Source organism: Cydia pomonella, chromosome 22 (assembly GCF_033807575.1).
Source record: "Cydia pomonella isolate Wapato2018A chromosome 22, ilCydPomo1, whole genome shotgun sequence".
Taxonomy (NCBI): domain Eukaryota; kingdom Metazoa; phylum Arthropoda; class Insecta; order Lepidoptera; family Tortricidae; genus Cydia; species Cydia pomonella.
In genome coordinates, this window is record NC_084724.1 from 9,218,417 (window position 1) to 9,235,598 (window position 17,182).

General features: G+C 35.7%; 1 protein-coding gene across 1 annotated transcript in view; it reads right to left on the minus strand.

The window, feature by feature from the left end:
• The window catches only part of LOC133530395 (ras-responsive element-binding protein 1-like), a 33,706-nt gene extending 21,840 nt beyond the window's left edge, over window positions 1–11,866 (minus strand). Inside the window, exons 1-2 of the mRNA XM_061868307.1 lie at window positions 11,612–11,866; window positions 1,304–1,389 (exon numbers count right to left, since the gene is read on the minus strand). Coding sequence (XP_061724291.1) covers window positions 1,304–1,361 — 58 coding nt within the window. The 5' untranslated portion in view covers window positions 1,362–1,389; window positions 11,612–11,866. The remainder of the gene's footprint in view (window positions 1–1,303; window positions 1,390–11,611) is intronic.
• Between the last annotated feature and the right edge of the window lie 5,316 nt (window positions 11,867–17,182).

Consider the following 17,182-nt stretch of genomic DNA (forward strand, 5'->3'; position numbering starts at 1 on the left):
TGTGGCGTGGTTGCTCCACCTAGTGGAGAGTGGTCTCAAGGCTTCTAGAATCGTTGGACAAACAAACGACAACACGCATAATTACTAGAGTATGCGACTATCAAACGTAGATGGAGCAAAGGATACCGCTTTGAATTAGTCTGAATGGTTTTAAAATATAAGAAACTGTGCTAATGATATATATTGTTCTTACTAGTCTTAAATCGTATGTGTTTTCTTCAATTAGTTCCTACTCATGTAAATAAATCAATTTAGAAATAAACTACTGAACAATTTTATATTACGAATTTTGTGAATACAAATGAACGAAACGCGCATATTCGTATCCTCTCAGCTGGTAGACGTCATTTTGTATTGTTTTGAATAGCAAACTTTTGTTAACTATTTACATTCTAAATTTAATTGAGTCAATAAACCGCTTGGACGCGAATAAGACACTTAAGTATATGGGTTTTTTGCAGCTTTTAGCTTACATATACGGGCATGTATATTTAAGCTAAATATCATGTGATTTTTTCACTCCACCAGCCCAATCCATAAACTTCACCTAATCGTTCTTCTGTGTACGAGTATATTTCAACTCATTTGATTCATTCACGTTTTTCAATCGATCTGCATAACCCTACAAATGCTTATACAGCTCACATGTAACCCTTCAAGACCCAACTGGTCTTACGATCTGAGGGGTCATAATGGCCGGTGTCAACTGCAGCGCGTGCCGCGCTCCGGTTACGGTCATTTTAGGGTCATATTGCGGTCATAAGCTACAGAGATAAGGATATGGTCCTGTATTGGGTTCGCATCCTGTTTATACGATGGATAGTTCGATTTGTATTGAGCTGTGAAGCCCAGATACCTATACAGTTTGAACAGGGCGCCGATTTCTTGTTCCAACTAGTCGTATAGATCGTGTCATTCACGAAGACGCGTGGCTTGACTCGTAATGTCATGTTATAAAAGGATAGATTTGAGAAATCTGCGCGTCATCGTGGTTGACACGAACTATTAAACCCAACTTTTAGTTCATTTCCAATGCTTTAAAACTAACTCATTTGAGATATATATACTTGCTTTACCTTTAATGTAATCTTCCACGCGTTGGATAGCTATAATAGTTCATAGACCATAGGCGCCGCTTGTGATTCTAAGGGTTCCTGATTCCCCTGACTTACTTGACTATATAACCAGAAGGCTACGGAACGCACGCTACACGCTGACGCCTATCGCCATATATTGTACGTTCCGTGGCTATCTGGTTGGGGCTACCAAGGAATCTTAAAAAGGGTAACTATTAGGGACTCACGTTGTGACGGGGGCGGTTCGGCCGCTGGCGCCGCGGGCGCGCTGGCCGCTCCCTGCATGGCCCGCGAACTGCGACCCCGACGACGCCTGTAAACAAAAACACGTTTACTCACACGTCAAGTTTACATCAAATCCCTGTAACCTTCATCTGTGCTAATCTAACAAGATGGCAACGAAAAAAATCTTCGAGTGCAGGCAGTGCAGCGTCGACCCCAATATTTACTAGTTTTTCATATTTGCGGCATAGTACAGGGTAGTTAGTTTAGGCTTTATTGAACACACTTTCATAGGTTTTATAAAAAACTACTTTTATTTTTTCATATAAAATAATTTAGCAAGCAAAGTATCAGTATCACTTTGTTTTAACTCACAACTGTCACATGTGATCACGATGTACGTAATAATTTGCCGCTCGACTGGGGACTTCACATACACCTTTGAATTTCTTCGCAGATGTATGCAGGTTTCCTCACGATGTTTTCCTTCACTAAATAAAAAAAAACAACATTGTTTTATAGAACTAAAACCTACGTCTAGTTTAAGTTTGGGGTTATATCAGAAATACACATTGTATATCTTTATCTTCCCTATGTATTTATTAGTCTTATGTATTCACCTTCTCAGTACACCTGATTCAGTCATTATCTCAGCGAAGTGAGTCAAGTGTGATCCCTTATCAGTAACGACTTCCCGTACTTTGCTTTCATCGATCGGTTGGTTCATCATGTGTAAAGTAACCACGCCTTGCTTTTTAACTCGGACAAGTCTCGTTTGTTTTCGATTATTGTTAGGTATGATAGTCCACGTAGCTTAGTTCCAAAAATCGACAGAATATTTAGTCGACTTTTTATTTCGAATTTCAAACATTTTATTACTTTTTGTAGGAGGGTTGCTTTAAATTACCAATTTACACTGTAAATCTTATGATATTTTATAGGACCATCTTCCTTATCAAATGGTCTTAGTGAGTCATATGCACTTATTCGCACAACGCAAGCAGCTGTGCGCAGCTATGCGCAAGTATGTGTCGAAGAACAATAGCGCAAGCTGTTTAGACTTAGATTCAGGATCTTGAGTTCAGGATTGTCCATTTACTTCCTTAAGACAAAAGTGGAGGACCCGCGCGAAATCAGGGCTTGGAACCGGTTTATTTTTAAATCCCGAAATAGGCCAATATTTTTAATTATTTTATACTCTTTACGAAGGACTTTTTTAGGTAACAACGTCGCATTATTAGATAGTCCCATTAAAAATGAAATAATAAACCAAAGAACGAAAAAGAACGTAATTATACCGGTATTTTTTGTATAAAGAAAAAACCGGTTCCGAGCCTTGCGCGAAATAGCCTTCACATACAAACGTAGTTCTCTAGAACTCATTTTTCTCTCTGGATAGTAACATTATTGAAAATATTTTGACATAATTTGTTGTATGTCAACATTCCTCTTCACTCATGGTCCCACGAGCTATATGCGCGAGCGCCTATTCGCAGACAATGCGTGCTAACAACCTGCGCGTTATGCGCATGCACATGCGCCTTAGAAATAGGAGCGCAGGAGGTGTTTGGAGACTTGAGTTACGCGTGTGGAATCTTAATATGTCATAAGAAGAGCGAGATGATACTGCCAGAATGTGTATATTAGTTAAGTATTGTATTGTGGTTATAAAGCTAGAGAGCGCAGTCTATGAAGTAGAACAACATATATGAAGAAACGTGTATACTGTATTTTTATTAATCCTTATCCTACTAGAAGATAGATAAACAAATGAAATGTCTTGATATAGTTTGAAAACGTCTGGTTTGAAGTTCTTTTCAGGAGAAATAAAGATTATAATTATATTATTTCTCAGCATTACTATAACTTGTTGTCCTTCAATAACATAGTCGGGAGATTATTTTTCTAATCTGTTGGCTATGTGTGAAACGCTTGGTGGGGGGAACTGTAGCAAAAATTTAAACTTTCGTAGGACTACATCGTTATACTATATGACTGTCAACGGTCTAGTGGGACTTAGTCAATTTGTGTAAGAATGTCCCTATAACATTTATTTATTTAAGTGTCCAAAAACCGCTAAGATACTACTGACACCGACGCTGTCATACACTGCCAATTTGCAGGTTGTAGGTATATTCCCATGAATTCCAATTTTCTCATGGGACTTAACATCTGCAGTAATGCATCTTGTATCTATTGTAATACAATGTTCGGATCGAGTGGGACAAAGGCGCCGCGCGGCGCTTCAGAACTCCGGGAAAGTAATACTATATCTGGCTGATAAGTTTGTTTAAACACTGTAAAACTTAGATTAGTTTTTCAATATCATGTTTGAGGTAAACTGAAAGTTTTGCTGTTGTTGATTGGGTAGATTACTAATATAATGCCAGTTCTTAGGTTTTTATTGAAATATTCATCAGGTTCGAGCGAAAATTCGGTAGCTTAGTTGGTCCAATAGTGACTCTGGACCAGTATCGTAGCTCATGGGTTAAAATCTCGCTTGGAACAATACATTTTTGTCGTGCCTTCTAAACCACCTTATTTATGGATGTCGGTTAAAAACATATCCATAAACATCTGTGTTTGAAACTTTTTACAACAATATCGGCTCAGTTGTTTCGATTCTTTCGCCCTCTACACACCTTACCGATAATTACATGCGATTTGCGATACATGGCGGCATTTGATCGATCCATCGAACTTAGCCGACAATAACTAAAAACGCAAGGGATTTGTTGCAAGGTCTGTAGAGGTAGGTTCTTTTGGTGGAATATAAAAAAAGAATATTAGGTAGAAAACAAACATTAAATTCACAGACCGTTAAAATCGTTATTAATCTTTTGGTTAACATAAACAGAACAGCATGTAATAATTGTCTATGCTCAATTAAATGTTCACACCTTTTTTTCTCATGAGTTTTCTCATTATTATTTCACTTTAAATGATTTACTATGATTCTGCGAACAATTTATGATGTTTACAGAATTTTTTAATGATTGTTCAATTATCAGTTTATCGATGTATCACTATCTTCCTCGAAAATAGTAAAATAATTAGTCGACAACAATGATTACCGCAGGTGACAAGAATGTAATCAGATAAGTACCTACCTAATCATTAGAGATATTTCAAATAAAACTATCTCAAAATGTACAATATTATTTAAATATGTATTGTTGCAAGGTGGGATAGATAAAATGTGAGAATTTCGAAATAATACTTAATCAGTTTCGCCACGTAAAATATATATTTTTGTTCAAGTATTCATAAATCGTACACGTTCAATTAAAGTTACCTAGGTAAAATAGTGAACGACAAAAAAATATTTAGTGTATCGGCCCCTGATTCACTACAATACCCCATATTGGTATTTCTGAATCCATTGTAATCCCTTGGATTGTAATTAACAAATAATTTCCTAACTCAATGTCCCAATGTTTTATGTAATCAACTTGTCACATTGCCTTTATCGCGGATCGGTTAGCCAAGATTGATTCTTATTTATCTATCACACGTCTTCGGACAGGTCTTTAGATAGCGGAGCCAATTGGTTTGCAAAAGACATAGTGTTTATAACTATGTAAGATCATAGATAAGAAAATTGAGAGATGTTAGTTGAAAGTAGCGTGGACTTTTTGGAAGATGCACTAGATGACGATCGTGATAAACGCAAATAATCCTGTCTTTACTTTGTATCTTTAGGTATTTAAATAAAAGTAAACATTTTGTACATTTTCGGGTAGTTATAACATTTATTGGTTAACCAACCAAATACAAAACCGCCTGGACCTGTCACCGAACGACCTTTTTTTTTTTTTTTTTTGTTGTGGAGGGGAAAAATGCAATTACGCATACCACTCGGGTGCGGGGACGTACCCGAGTGGTTATGTGGGACTCCTTGTTTTGGGCTGATGGGACCCCAAGTCTACCCACTAAACAACCCCCCCGTCTGCCGCCTTTGTGCTGTAGCGGTGAGCTGTAGGAACGCTCGCGCTTTACTTCTACAGCGTCACCAGCACCAGTCCGCTTCGCGGAGCACCGCCTCCGGAGGCCCTTGATAGCCTCGCTTTCTTTTGGACCGTATCAAGTACGGTCGCCCTCTCAGGGACCGCGGGTGTTATGGATGGCAGGCGTCCCCGTGCCTGTCATCCCACGGTCTACCTACGGAGGCAGGCGGCGGTCGTGTGCGACCCGTCTGCGTCGAGCACGCTTGCGGCGCCGTTGATCGGCCGTTGGGTCAATCTCTCTGGCGCGTTCCGCCATTTCCTTCTGCTGGAGAACGTCTTCGCAGAAGGTCTTTGCTGCTTGCCACGATCTTTCGCTGTCGACCATGGACTTGACCACGGCCGGCAGCGACAGATCTGGCCCCACTATGGTCACCGAACGACCTGCCCTTAACGTACATTATTTGATCATGTAATGTTTTCATCTACCCTCATCTGGCTTAGGGAGGCATTTGAGGGTAGATTTTGTTTACTTTTATTTAAATACCTAAGGATACAGAGTTTTAGGCGCAACCATAAACTGATGGCCTCTCCAAACGTCACCGACTCGCCGATAATCGTATGCGATTTGCAATACATTGCGGCGTTTGGTCTATCGATTAAATTACGTGTAGTTGCTACTCAGCCAGCAATTTGCAATCCATTTGTTACATCGTCTGTAAAAGCCTTAACTAAAATATTATTGACAATAGGTAGACGCTAACTACGCAAGATATTAGGATAAATAACAGGTGTACACACTGTGACACCTTTTAAATACCTATATTTACAACAGATGTGCAAAGCGTGTACAGTCAAGTGTAAAAATATGGGTGCACACATCTTACTCAAAAATATGTCCCATAGCTCTTATGTCGGCGAATTAAGAATTATGGGACATATTTTTGAGTAAGTAGCGTGCAACCATATTTTTACACTTGACTGTACTCATGGTGGGAAATAACCACATTCTACTAGACTGTAAACATTCAAAGCACACATACAGAAGGTCTGCATTCATCATACTTTACTCTCACTAAGACGTAATTAGAGTGACAGAGAAAAATGCCCGCAATTGACGAACTTCGATTTTCGGGGTTATAACTCTGATGACAGTGTACACTCGAATTGACGTCTTAGTAGGCAATTAGGCATCATGGAGGAGTTGGAGTTAGAATATAGCATGACCCTTTTCACGCTAAATAAGCACGAACGATGTCTACGCGCAGAAATTACCCAGAAAAAGTAACCAGATGGCGCTATACGCTTTGTGATAACAGGATTGTCCTACTCGCCTTTAAAAATCTGGTTACCGTAATTCAAAAATCTTACTTTTGGTGTTAAATGTAGATGAAAGTTGCGCAAATAAAGTAATAAGTTCGTGTCAAAAGTTTCATTTTTGATACAAGCTTTCATTGCTGACTGTACTTTTCTTTCCACAGACAACTAATACTCATGGAGAACATTCTAACAACCTTAAACACAAGATTGCGTTGTTTTATCACAGAGTTCTTATGGCTACCTCCTGTGTCCATCATCATCACCAGATCAGGTCGATGGTACCATAATATTGCATTGTCACCCGACTTACATATGTATACAAACTTATATATGTAGTTATTTTATTTGTTGATATGGTGTTATATTAATTTGTAACATTTGCGCTTACTTGTAATGCATGCTGTGTACACTTGTTTTGGATCTCGTGCTAGCGTTCCAAGCCATGATATGCAATTGTATGTTTCATGTTATTGTACGATTTCTGTTAAGTGTACCCAATAAATAAAATAAATATACAAAACTTTTCAGCTTCATTGGAAATCGGGAAGTGGGTCAAATTTAACTTGCAAGATATGATTACAGACGCATACAAGCAGACAAAGGGACAGGTGAAACTAAAAAAAAGCTTGTAACAAAAATAAGAATCGTTTAGCGTAACGTAAGGGCGTGAAGGGTCACAGTCCTTGCAGTCCTGTAAGAGCGAGGCAGTTAGCTGCTAGAGTGGGATAGAAAAGATTGGATGGACTGTGTGAGATGATAGGAACAGGAAGGAAGCGTGATTGAAATGAGGGGAAAGAAACGATAGTAAATTTGACCAATACTGATAGGTACCTATATATGATATTAAACACATTGTACCAGGAAACTAAATGTTTGAGACGGAAAATTGAGAATTTCCCTAATATTTTATGTGGTAAAATAAGTGTAATAAGCCCGTCGAATGACTAAATATGGGTAAAAAATTATGTCGATTGAAATTTATTTGGCATCTAATAAAATGCGCTAAGTCAATTTTGTTAATCCCTTTGGAACACCCGGTCGTGAAAATCGAATATTAAGTTACAATTGGTGCAAAAATAATCCCTTTTTAAATGCGGTTTAAGTACCTGTACCTGTCAATACAAAAATCTTTAAGAATTTTATTTTTCACCACACCAGCTAGTAAAGGAGCTCTGGACTGTTCAAAAACTAATGAGAAAGTTGTTTTTTTTTCACATGTGTGGCAAAGTAATCTGATGCAAATTTTATAAATGATGATTTTGAATGGTTAAATATTTAAAAACGTTCATTCGGATTTGATTTTGTTTGATGTATTACAGTTAGGATTTTCGTCACACTGGTGTGGTGAAAAACATTTGTGTTTCACTTGGTGGCAATTTGTTTAACCCTAGTGCTTTGAAACGCTTTGGTTCAATTTTGAAATGTATCGCTTGCTCGGGTATCAATATTACCACGAGCGGTTAAACAACAATTTTGCCGCCTCGTAAAACAATAGTACATTACGATACAAGTGCGAAAAGTAGGAATAAATTAAAATACGACCGGAGTGTTTTAAATCGACACGAGTTACAAATTACCTTTTCACACGTGTATTGTACAACGTTTTACAGTAAATATGGCTCTTAAAATTATCGACCTACGAACGTATAGTGCTAGTTACCGCACGAGGGCGGTAAAGTAGCACCATATGTACTGTAAATGACTATTTCCTATCAGAATTTCGTGACAGCATTGTCATAATCAACATCTCCAGATTTGACGCAACATCTCGTCATTACTTCGTGTCTCGACCATACAGATAATGTACTCTAACGATAAGTTTAAGTACATAATGGTTTTCTCAAGAGCATCTGATAGGATATCGTTGCGAGATATGTATGATGGAACTAATGGCTCAATCTGTGATATGGAGTTACGACAAATCTGGTTCACGGTTGGGGGACTTGATTTGTTTTTAAAAGTGTTTTCTAAAGCGTAAGTACCTATACTCTGTATCTCCAGGTATTTAAACAAAAGTAAACAAAATCTACCCTCAAATGGCTCCTGAATGACGTTAAATAACGCAGCGGCAGCGCTGATAAAATTAACTTTTTTAACGATTTGGTGGGGGTGAATAAATTATCTGAGGGCCTACCGCGAAACACGAAAATAGAAATTTATTTAACTGCTTCTCTATCATTCTTGCATATTCGAGCGATAGAAATAGATAACGAAATTTCGTGTTGCACGGAGCCTCTGAGTCAAATGTTTTGAATCTAGTTGGTCAGGGTTCAGGGAGCGTCTGTGCGATTTGTTTCAAGTAAGCCATGTTTTTATATCTTAGATATATTCGATTGACCAATTTATTATTAAATTATACTGCTTGTGTAGATATATTTTTTGTAATATGTCCTTACCAGGCACTCAAATTATATCCATACCACTCCATACCAAATTACATCTAAATCGTTTCGGCGAGTAAAGCGTGAACAGACAGTTATTTTCGCATTAATAATATAAGTACGAATACAGATTCCGTAATCGGCAAAAAGCCGATTTAAATTAACTGAATAATTACTGAGGAAAACGACAGATTTTCCTATATTAGTAGGGATTTTAAGTGATACCGGTACTTGGTAACAGTGCCTGTTTTAAGAGGATCAGGAAACATCTCATTTTGTGTGCAACCGCACATCGGTCAACAAGCGACAACAATCAAAGATGAACAATCCATATCACAACCATTGAAGATGACCGTTTCCCTTTTCATTGTTGATTGCTGATCTTGTTTTGTGTAAAGATACTCTCTTCCTAGCGTTTGTCCCGGCTTATTGCTGCGGCTCATGGAAGCATGGGGTCCCCTTGGCAACTAATCCCGAGAGTCGGCGTAGGCACAATTTTTTTTCGAAAGCGAAAACCCAGAGTGAAAACAAGGCCTTATTGGGATTAGTCCGATTTCCTCACGATGTTTTCCTGCACTGAAAAGCGACTGGTAAAAATCAAATGATATATCGTACATAAGTTCCGAAAAACTCATTGGTACGAGCCGGGGTTTGAACACGCAACCTCCGGATTGAAAGTCGCACGCTTTTACCGCTAGGCTATCAACGCATTTTTTTTTTTTTTGTGTACATTTGTTCTTACAATAATATAAACTGATTAATAATATAAACATTTTTCTTACTTACACGTCATTGACAATCTTTTAACTCGAAAAAAAAACGTATTCGTAAACGTATCTTCAAAATATTCTTATTTGGTTTTAATCAGAGAAATGTCAAACGCTATTTCTATGCTTTAATACACAAACGCAAACATTTGTCAATAATAAGCGTATTTTTGTGTTTTCCTGTAAAATCTTTCGCTATAAAAGTTAACCCTTTTATTGGCAAAATTAAAAAAGAAATCGTGAGGTCAAGCTTCGCTTGCGCTGGATAAAGCAAATAATAAAAAAAATAAAAAGAGTGTAAAATTTGATTTATCTTGAAAGATACATTGCCAAGAAAAGGGTTCGTAATGTGTGTAGTTATGATTTACTCTTTACTAAATTACTTATTAGATAATAAATACTAATAATCATAATAAATTCAATGTAGTTTAGTTATTCCCTTGTTTGTATAAATTGTTATAAAACTAGGTGTGATACAGCGAGGCGATATCCGATACTCTTTCTTTTTCGCCGTCGCAGAAGAAAATACTGATTCCGCTTGCGTTTTTGATAATATGTAATCTTATGGGTTTAATTTGTCAAAAGCGGCCATCGGAAATCTGTTAGAATTACATTTGCAGCATGATTTCTACATTTTTACTCATTTTGAGCAATTTATAAATTATATTTTTGGCCATTCAGCGCGGTAATGTCAGCTTAATGGGGACATTTGAGCCAAGTACGATTCGTGACGATTATTTAATTTAGTTTAAATTATTAAAGATTGTGTTATAAATAACATTTCATTTATTCAAGTATATAATTATTATTTATATTAATTAAATGTAACATTGTATTAATGAAATAAAAGTTTAAAATTCATACATATACAATATATTAAGACATTTATTGTTTAAACTTGTTTAATCTTACAAGAACTCTGTTAGGTTTTATTTTCTTATTAGATTCTATTGTTTTTCTAATTATGGTGTGGAAGTAGTAAGTAAATATACTTGATTGCACCACAAAAGAAAACAAATTCAAAAACATATTTGCAATGTAAATAAAGGTAGCAACAGGAGGTATTGGCTGTTAATATTTAAATCTTGCATTTCTTTTACCGCCGGTTTTTTATACGGGTTCTTGAATTTTACACCAACTCTTATTATGGCATTTTTTGTCGTTTGGCTTATTAAAAAGGCTGCGATGACGATCACTTTCAGAAAATTAAAAAAGAAATACTTAATTCGACTAATTCTAGGCAATACTTAGGTGAAATAAATCAGTAAGTACAATACACATCTCATTTAACATTCTTAATGCAATATTAAGAAGCATCATTTCTTAAGAAAATGACTTATCTCTTATTACTAAAGCAGCTTGCATGCGTTGGTTATTAAGTAATTGGAAGATTGCGCATAAACAAATGAGGTTCATACATTAAGTAATTAATTTGCTTATCAGTTAATTAAGAATCGACAGGTGTTATTTTTAAAATTCAAATCTGACATCAAATTTAAAAAAATTAAATACAGATTTAAAAATATATATGTCAGCGGTTTTAGTATGAGTTGACTTTTTTCAAAACAGTTCATAGTGAAAAAAAGTTTGTTAGTTAATGTTTTTGAAATTATTTCAAAACACAACAATGACGATATTTATTTATACGTCAAAAATAAGCTCGCACTTACTTTCACTACAAAAAGACGTTAAATCCATTTCAAAAAATATCCTGCAAGTTTTCCGAACCGTATTCGATTTTCAAACGGATTTCAACTTTTTTTCGCGCATTCCCCTGACCTGGGGTCAAGACTCGAACATTTGACAGCCGGGGCAACTACGCGCGGCCTACTGGTTCAACAAAGCACAGGGCGACGGTCCAACGATAATTTGCATTGTAATCTAATCGAAATAGCACTCACCCAATCGTGGATAATTTCGCGGTATCAGTACACGCCGAAATTCAATAAAAAGTCCAATTTCACCAACGCCTCAGTCCACAAAAACACCTTAAACTTAATATTTGAGCACAGATACAGTCTTAAAAACACTATGAAAAATTAAAACTTAAAAGGCACTTATTGGAATTTAATATTGTTACGTTTTGCGTCCGGAGCGCATCTTGCGCGAGCGACAACCTCACTCAGTGAGATGTCGTCTCCTTGTGATGACTTGATGAGAGTACGCACTGTCGCTCTGCTCTCGGGGGAGCAAAAGATGGCCGCCGATTGGTCGAGAGCGGCGGCCGGGCGCAGGGAGAAAACGAGAGGGCGCATCTCGCGCGGGCCGCGAGTGAGCAAGACAGATAGCGCCGTTCGTTGCGTCGCTCGGCTACGGAGATTGTCTACTGGCGCGTCGTGGATCATTTTGTTTGAGAGCGCGCTATCATAGGATGGAGATGCCAAACCGGGCCCTGTATATTATTTATCGGATTTAGGTATTGTTTTTATCTAACTGAAGATATTATTATAGAGATAGGTGCTTTGTATAGATAGGTGTTATGTATTGTACAGTACGTTGTGTATATTAATTGTTTCAAGTAATTTCATCAGCTTAAAGTAACAGTTTGTAGATAGTGCGGGGTGTAGTACATTAAGTACACAGGATGCAAAACATCAATAGGATCGTTATATACTGTTAAGTATATTACAGGTCATAATATTAATGAATAATATGATCAATGTATACTTATAGTTAAATATACACCTACGTAAAGGTACAGTCGACATCAAAGATACGTTTACAAATGAATTAGCTGGACTAAATTATTGTTAGGTTTGAATTTAGGTTAATACCTAACTTTTACGTATGACGTACAGGCTGCGTTGTATTTGTATAATAGCTAATTAAGTTATATAAATTTACATATATTTATATTTTAATAGATTGAGTAATTACTTAAAAAATACAAAGAATATATTGTAAATTCAGTCTTAATACAGGAACCGATGATTATTGCTAATGTTAGTAGGAATTGTAGGAATAAGTAATCTACCTGCACCTACAAGAAGGAAGGTATTTTTGTTTTGCTAAAATAAGTGTTAGGTAGTTACCTGATGCTGTTTTTTTGTTTATGATTTATATACATATTCTTATTATGTAGTTTCATATTATTCCCATTTTTAATATCGATGTTTTAGAAGCATTTTTGTGCAAAATGAAATAGTTATTTATTTAAACCTATTTCCCGAATTAATAATGAAGTAGTACTTAGTTATAGAATTGTTTATTTTAGATTTGTGGCTTACTGCAAGTAAATGTGCTTCTAATAGTTTATTCTAAGTAATATTTAGTATTTAAATCTATAATACCTACTTATAAGAATTTGTATAGTAATTTTTATTTAAAATGCGCATGAATTATTTGTTTTAGATGTTTACATAGCTGAATATGGGCAACCTGTAGCAATAAGACCGCTCTTCCTTTTTGTCTCGACTTTACGACTGGTATGGCCTAGTGGGTAGTGACCCGGCCTATGAAGCCGATAGCCGATGATCCTAGGTTCGCATCCCGGTAAGGACAATGTATTAAGGGAATTTATTGTGTCATGAGCGCATATTGTTCCTGAGTCATGGTGGTTTTCTATGTATTTAAGTATTTGTATATCATATATATCTTTGTCTGACCCACACCACAAGCCTTTTTGGCTTACCGTGGGACTTAGTCATTTTGTGTAAGAATGTACCTATAATATTTATTTATTATAGAGTGTTGTGATTTGTACACAGTTTTTTATTGAGGTGTAGTAAAATAACACAAGCCTACCCACGAACCACGTGACACCTGTCATTTACAGTTTTCTTTATTTTCTTGTAACTAGGGCTGCCATCCGTCCGGGTTTTCCCGGATTTGTCCTAGTTTGGAAGAAAGATATTATTTTCGGACTCGTCCGGGGAAAAAATGCAATTAACTCCAAATGTCCGGGTTTTTTTGAATCTTTGTCCGGGTTTGGCGAAATTCGAGATGGCAGCCCTACTTGTAACTCGCGTCAGTTTCCAAAGACGGATTTTCGAAGGTCACGCATTCCCATCGTAAACATAGTTTACTGACAATAAACCTTATTACGAAGACATAAGGCAGTACGTGAAAACTGTAAGGATAATGCTGTTTACGTAGATACCTAAACTACCTTAATTATGAAATTATTTTATGATGTAATAAATTAATAAGGCAAATTTAGTTAATTAAGATTTTATATGCCACAGTAGGAAAAACTGAATTATACTCTCGTCCTTCCCTGTACCCTACTGGCACAGTTTTCAAGGGTAAGATATAATCGGTATAAATATTGTAAAGCTGTGAATAGTTTCGTAAAGTTTAAAGGTTATATCAAAACTATTTCCAATAAGATTGCAGTTAATTGCTAATAAGAATTTCGAGAATAGAAGGTACCTACATCGCTCCTTGATAATTAAGGTTTTACTATACAAAATCAAGTCGGTACCATTCAAGTAATGTCATTATTTTATTTTTTAATGGTTGAATTTCTAAGCACAGATTATTTTGTATAGCGAAATTAGAGAAACTATGATTCAAAAGGAGCGGCACAATGTCCTGCATGTGTACGGCCAAGTTCGAAGAAAAAAAAGTCTTATCTCAACACTTTGTTGTTTATATATTAAGAGCGTGTTCAGATCGTTTTGATCACATCGGAACTATTGTTTACTTGTTCGTCGTCTAAACTATTTAAATTCTGAGCATAAGATTAAACAAATTAAGTTAATTATTGGAGCATTAATCTGCGCGCTTAGGTAATTACGTTACGAAACTATCGACGTCATCGATCAAATTGGACTCATTTTGTATTAGATGTTTAGAATAAAAATCATTCATGTAGGTACTTAGATCTAGAATATCGACATCTACCTATACTAAAAACCCCAAACATTTCAAAAATCAATACATTATCGTTCCTACATCTCCCGTGACCTCTGATATCGGTCAAACGTCTTACTCTCACAAACAGAACGTCACAAGTACTACCAGGTATGAAGGCGCGTATGTCATTTCAGTTCTGAACGCATCTTGCCCAGGCGCATCTGTCAACACGTGGTCAGCTTTGCCATATCCATTCCATAACAGACCTTCAATTTCCAGTGTAAGTTTGATCTATGATTACGCATATTTTCTATGGATCTAAGGGCCATTTTAAATTGGATTCGAGAAATTTTGCTCGAAAATCGACGAAAATACAACGGCATTTGTTTGTTTCCTCCTCAATTGACCCGATAAGGCGTGTTTGGCTTCGGCTATGGATTTAGATAGAGATAAGGGAATGGAGATTTAAATTGTGTTGTTTTTGAAGCTTTGGTTTTGATTTAGACGTTTCGATTTCGTAATAAAGAAATAAATCCTAAATGCGCCCGTTGTCTTTTTTGTCCGGATTAATCGAAATAATTATTAGAAAGTAGAATAAACACGTACTTACCTACAAAGTTGTTGTTAGTAGTCTTCCAACTTTTCAGTTGTTCTAAGATGATGAAGCAAAAGTAAGGTTGAAAACTACAACTCAACAGATGGCGTTAGTACACACATTCACCTTGATATAGGTAGGGATCGTAATGAAATTTGGTCGGAAAGTCGGAATAGACCTCGGGTTAGTTTGCAGTTGAATGATTAACCCAGGAAACAATCTGAAAAATAACGGTTTTGAGAGGTCATTGTCTCATGGTGGAGGATTCTTATTTAAATTTGGTATTTTGTGATTAGGATGATCTTATTTACTAGTATGTCGCTTAAGTTACGTATATATATAACTGAAGCATGTCGGTCCAATCGGTAACCGCTGTGAGAGAGAAGAATTTAACAAAGCGTGATGAGAATTATGAAATATATGTGTTGGTTTAATAAAATAATGAAGGAATAATGTTTACTCACAATTACTCAGATATTTTAATAAAGAATAATCTCTCGCCATGACATTAATTGATATTCGATATCGCATAGATAAGATAAACCTTTGTCTGGGATAGAAATGTTTTCTTGTAAAAAACCAGAAAGGATGACGTCAATTAAGATATTGAAGACTGGAGATTTAAAACAAATTAATATACAAGTAGTCACTAGTCTTTGGACAAACCTTATACATATACATATTTCTTGTATTTGTGGCTACTGTGACACAGATTTTAGCCGACCTCAAAAAAGGAGAATCTAACACAAATCATATTCGGGTTAATAAATAACCTTTTTTCTATACATACATGTTTTTGTTTATGTAGGATTAACGCTTTGAACGCTTTATGTCATGAACACAAATATCACTTAAACGCCAAGCTCCCGGGCGCAAGGCTAATGTAAACCATACTCGAGAGTGTGAAGGTTACTTTGACAGCGTCCGCCATGACACCTATAAGTAGTTGTCCTCGGTGCTGTGGGCACAACCTAACTTTAGGTGGTCTTGGTGATCAACAGGTTAGTTAAAAAAAAACTTAGCTGACTGTTCATGAATTGTATTGCGTAGTTTAAGTATCTTGACTACCATCAAATATTATATATTATGGTTTTCCTCTTTCCTTCTGTGAAATACAATGTAAGAATGACATAATACCAATCAACGTCAAATTACAAAATTCATATTATATCAAACGAAATTCAGATTATTTGTCAGGACGAATGCAAGGAAAATGCTAATGATATAAAACTGGTTTTTAGAATTGCAGTTCTGATGAGTAAAATTGAGGATTTCCTTTTTTCTGCAAATCTGTCAGTAAAAAGGCATATTTCTATTCATTTAGGTAAATATTACAAAAGTATTAATCCAAGTATTAATATTACAGAAGTATTAAACATTAAGTAGTAATATTACAAAAGTATTAAACCAAGATATTAATGAAAGTAATAGATTAATACTTTAAGATACAATACAATACAATACAATACAAATCCTCTGTATAACACAACCTCAGAATAAATTTACATGGAAACATATACAAGGTCAAGTTGACCTCCTTATTTAAAAATATAAACCCTAAAAAAACAACTCATTTTATGAAATCTAATATTCATTAAATTACAAGTTTTAGTTTAATTTATTAATAACAACTAAATTTATGAAATGATTTTTAGTGTAACAGAGTTTTAATATTCAAACCTGTTAAAATTATTTGTACAATTTACATTCACAATTACGACCCCATTTAAATTACAATTAAAGAAAAAAATAGCCACAACCGAATACGGCACCTCCTCCTTCTATGAAATTGAAGTCGGTTAATAAAATACGGCTCACCTCATTTTAGGGAGACAATACCAGTACCTTCAAATCTTATATGTGTTTCCATGTACATTTATTCTGAGGTTGTGCTATAAAGAGGATTTGTATTGTATTGTATCTTAAAGTATTAATCTATTACTTTTATTAATATCTTGGTAAATGCCAAAAAATGGTAATTGGTAATGCTTGGTAATTGTCTTGGTATCTTCTACGGGATTGTCTGGGCGTGTCCATATTAGCATAATGATAAATCATTCAATCCCAAATGTATTTAATT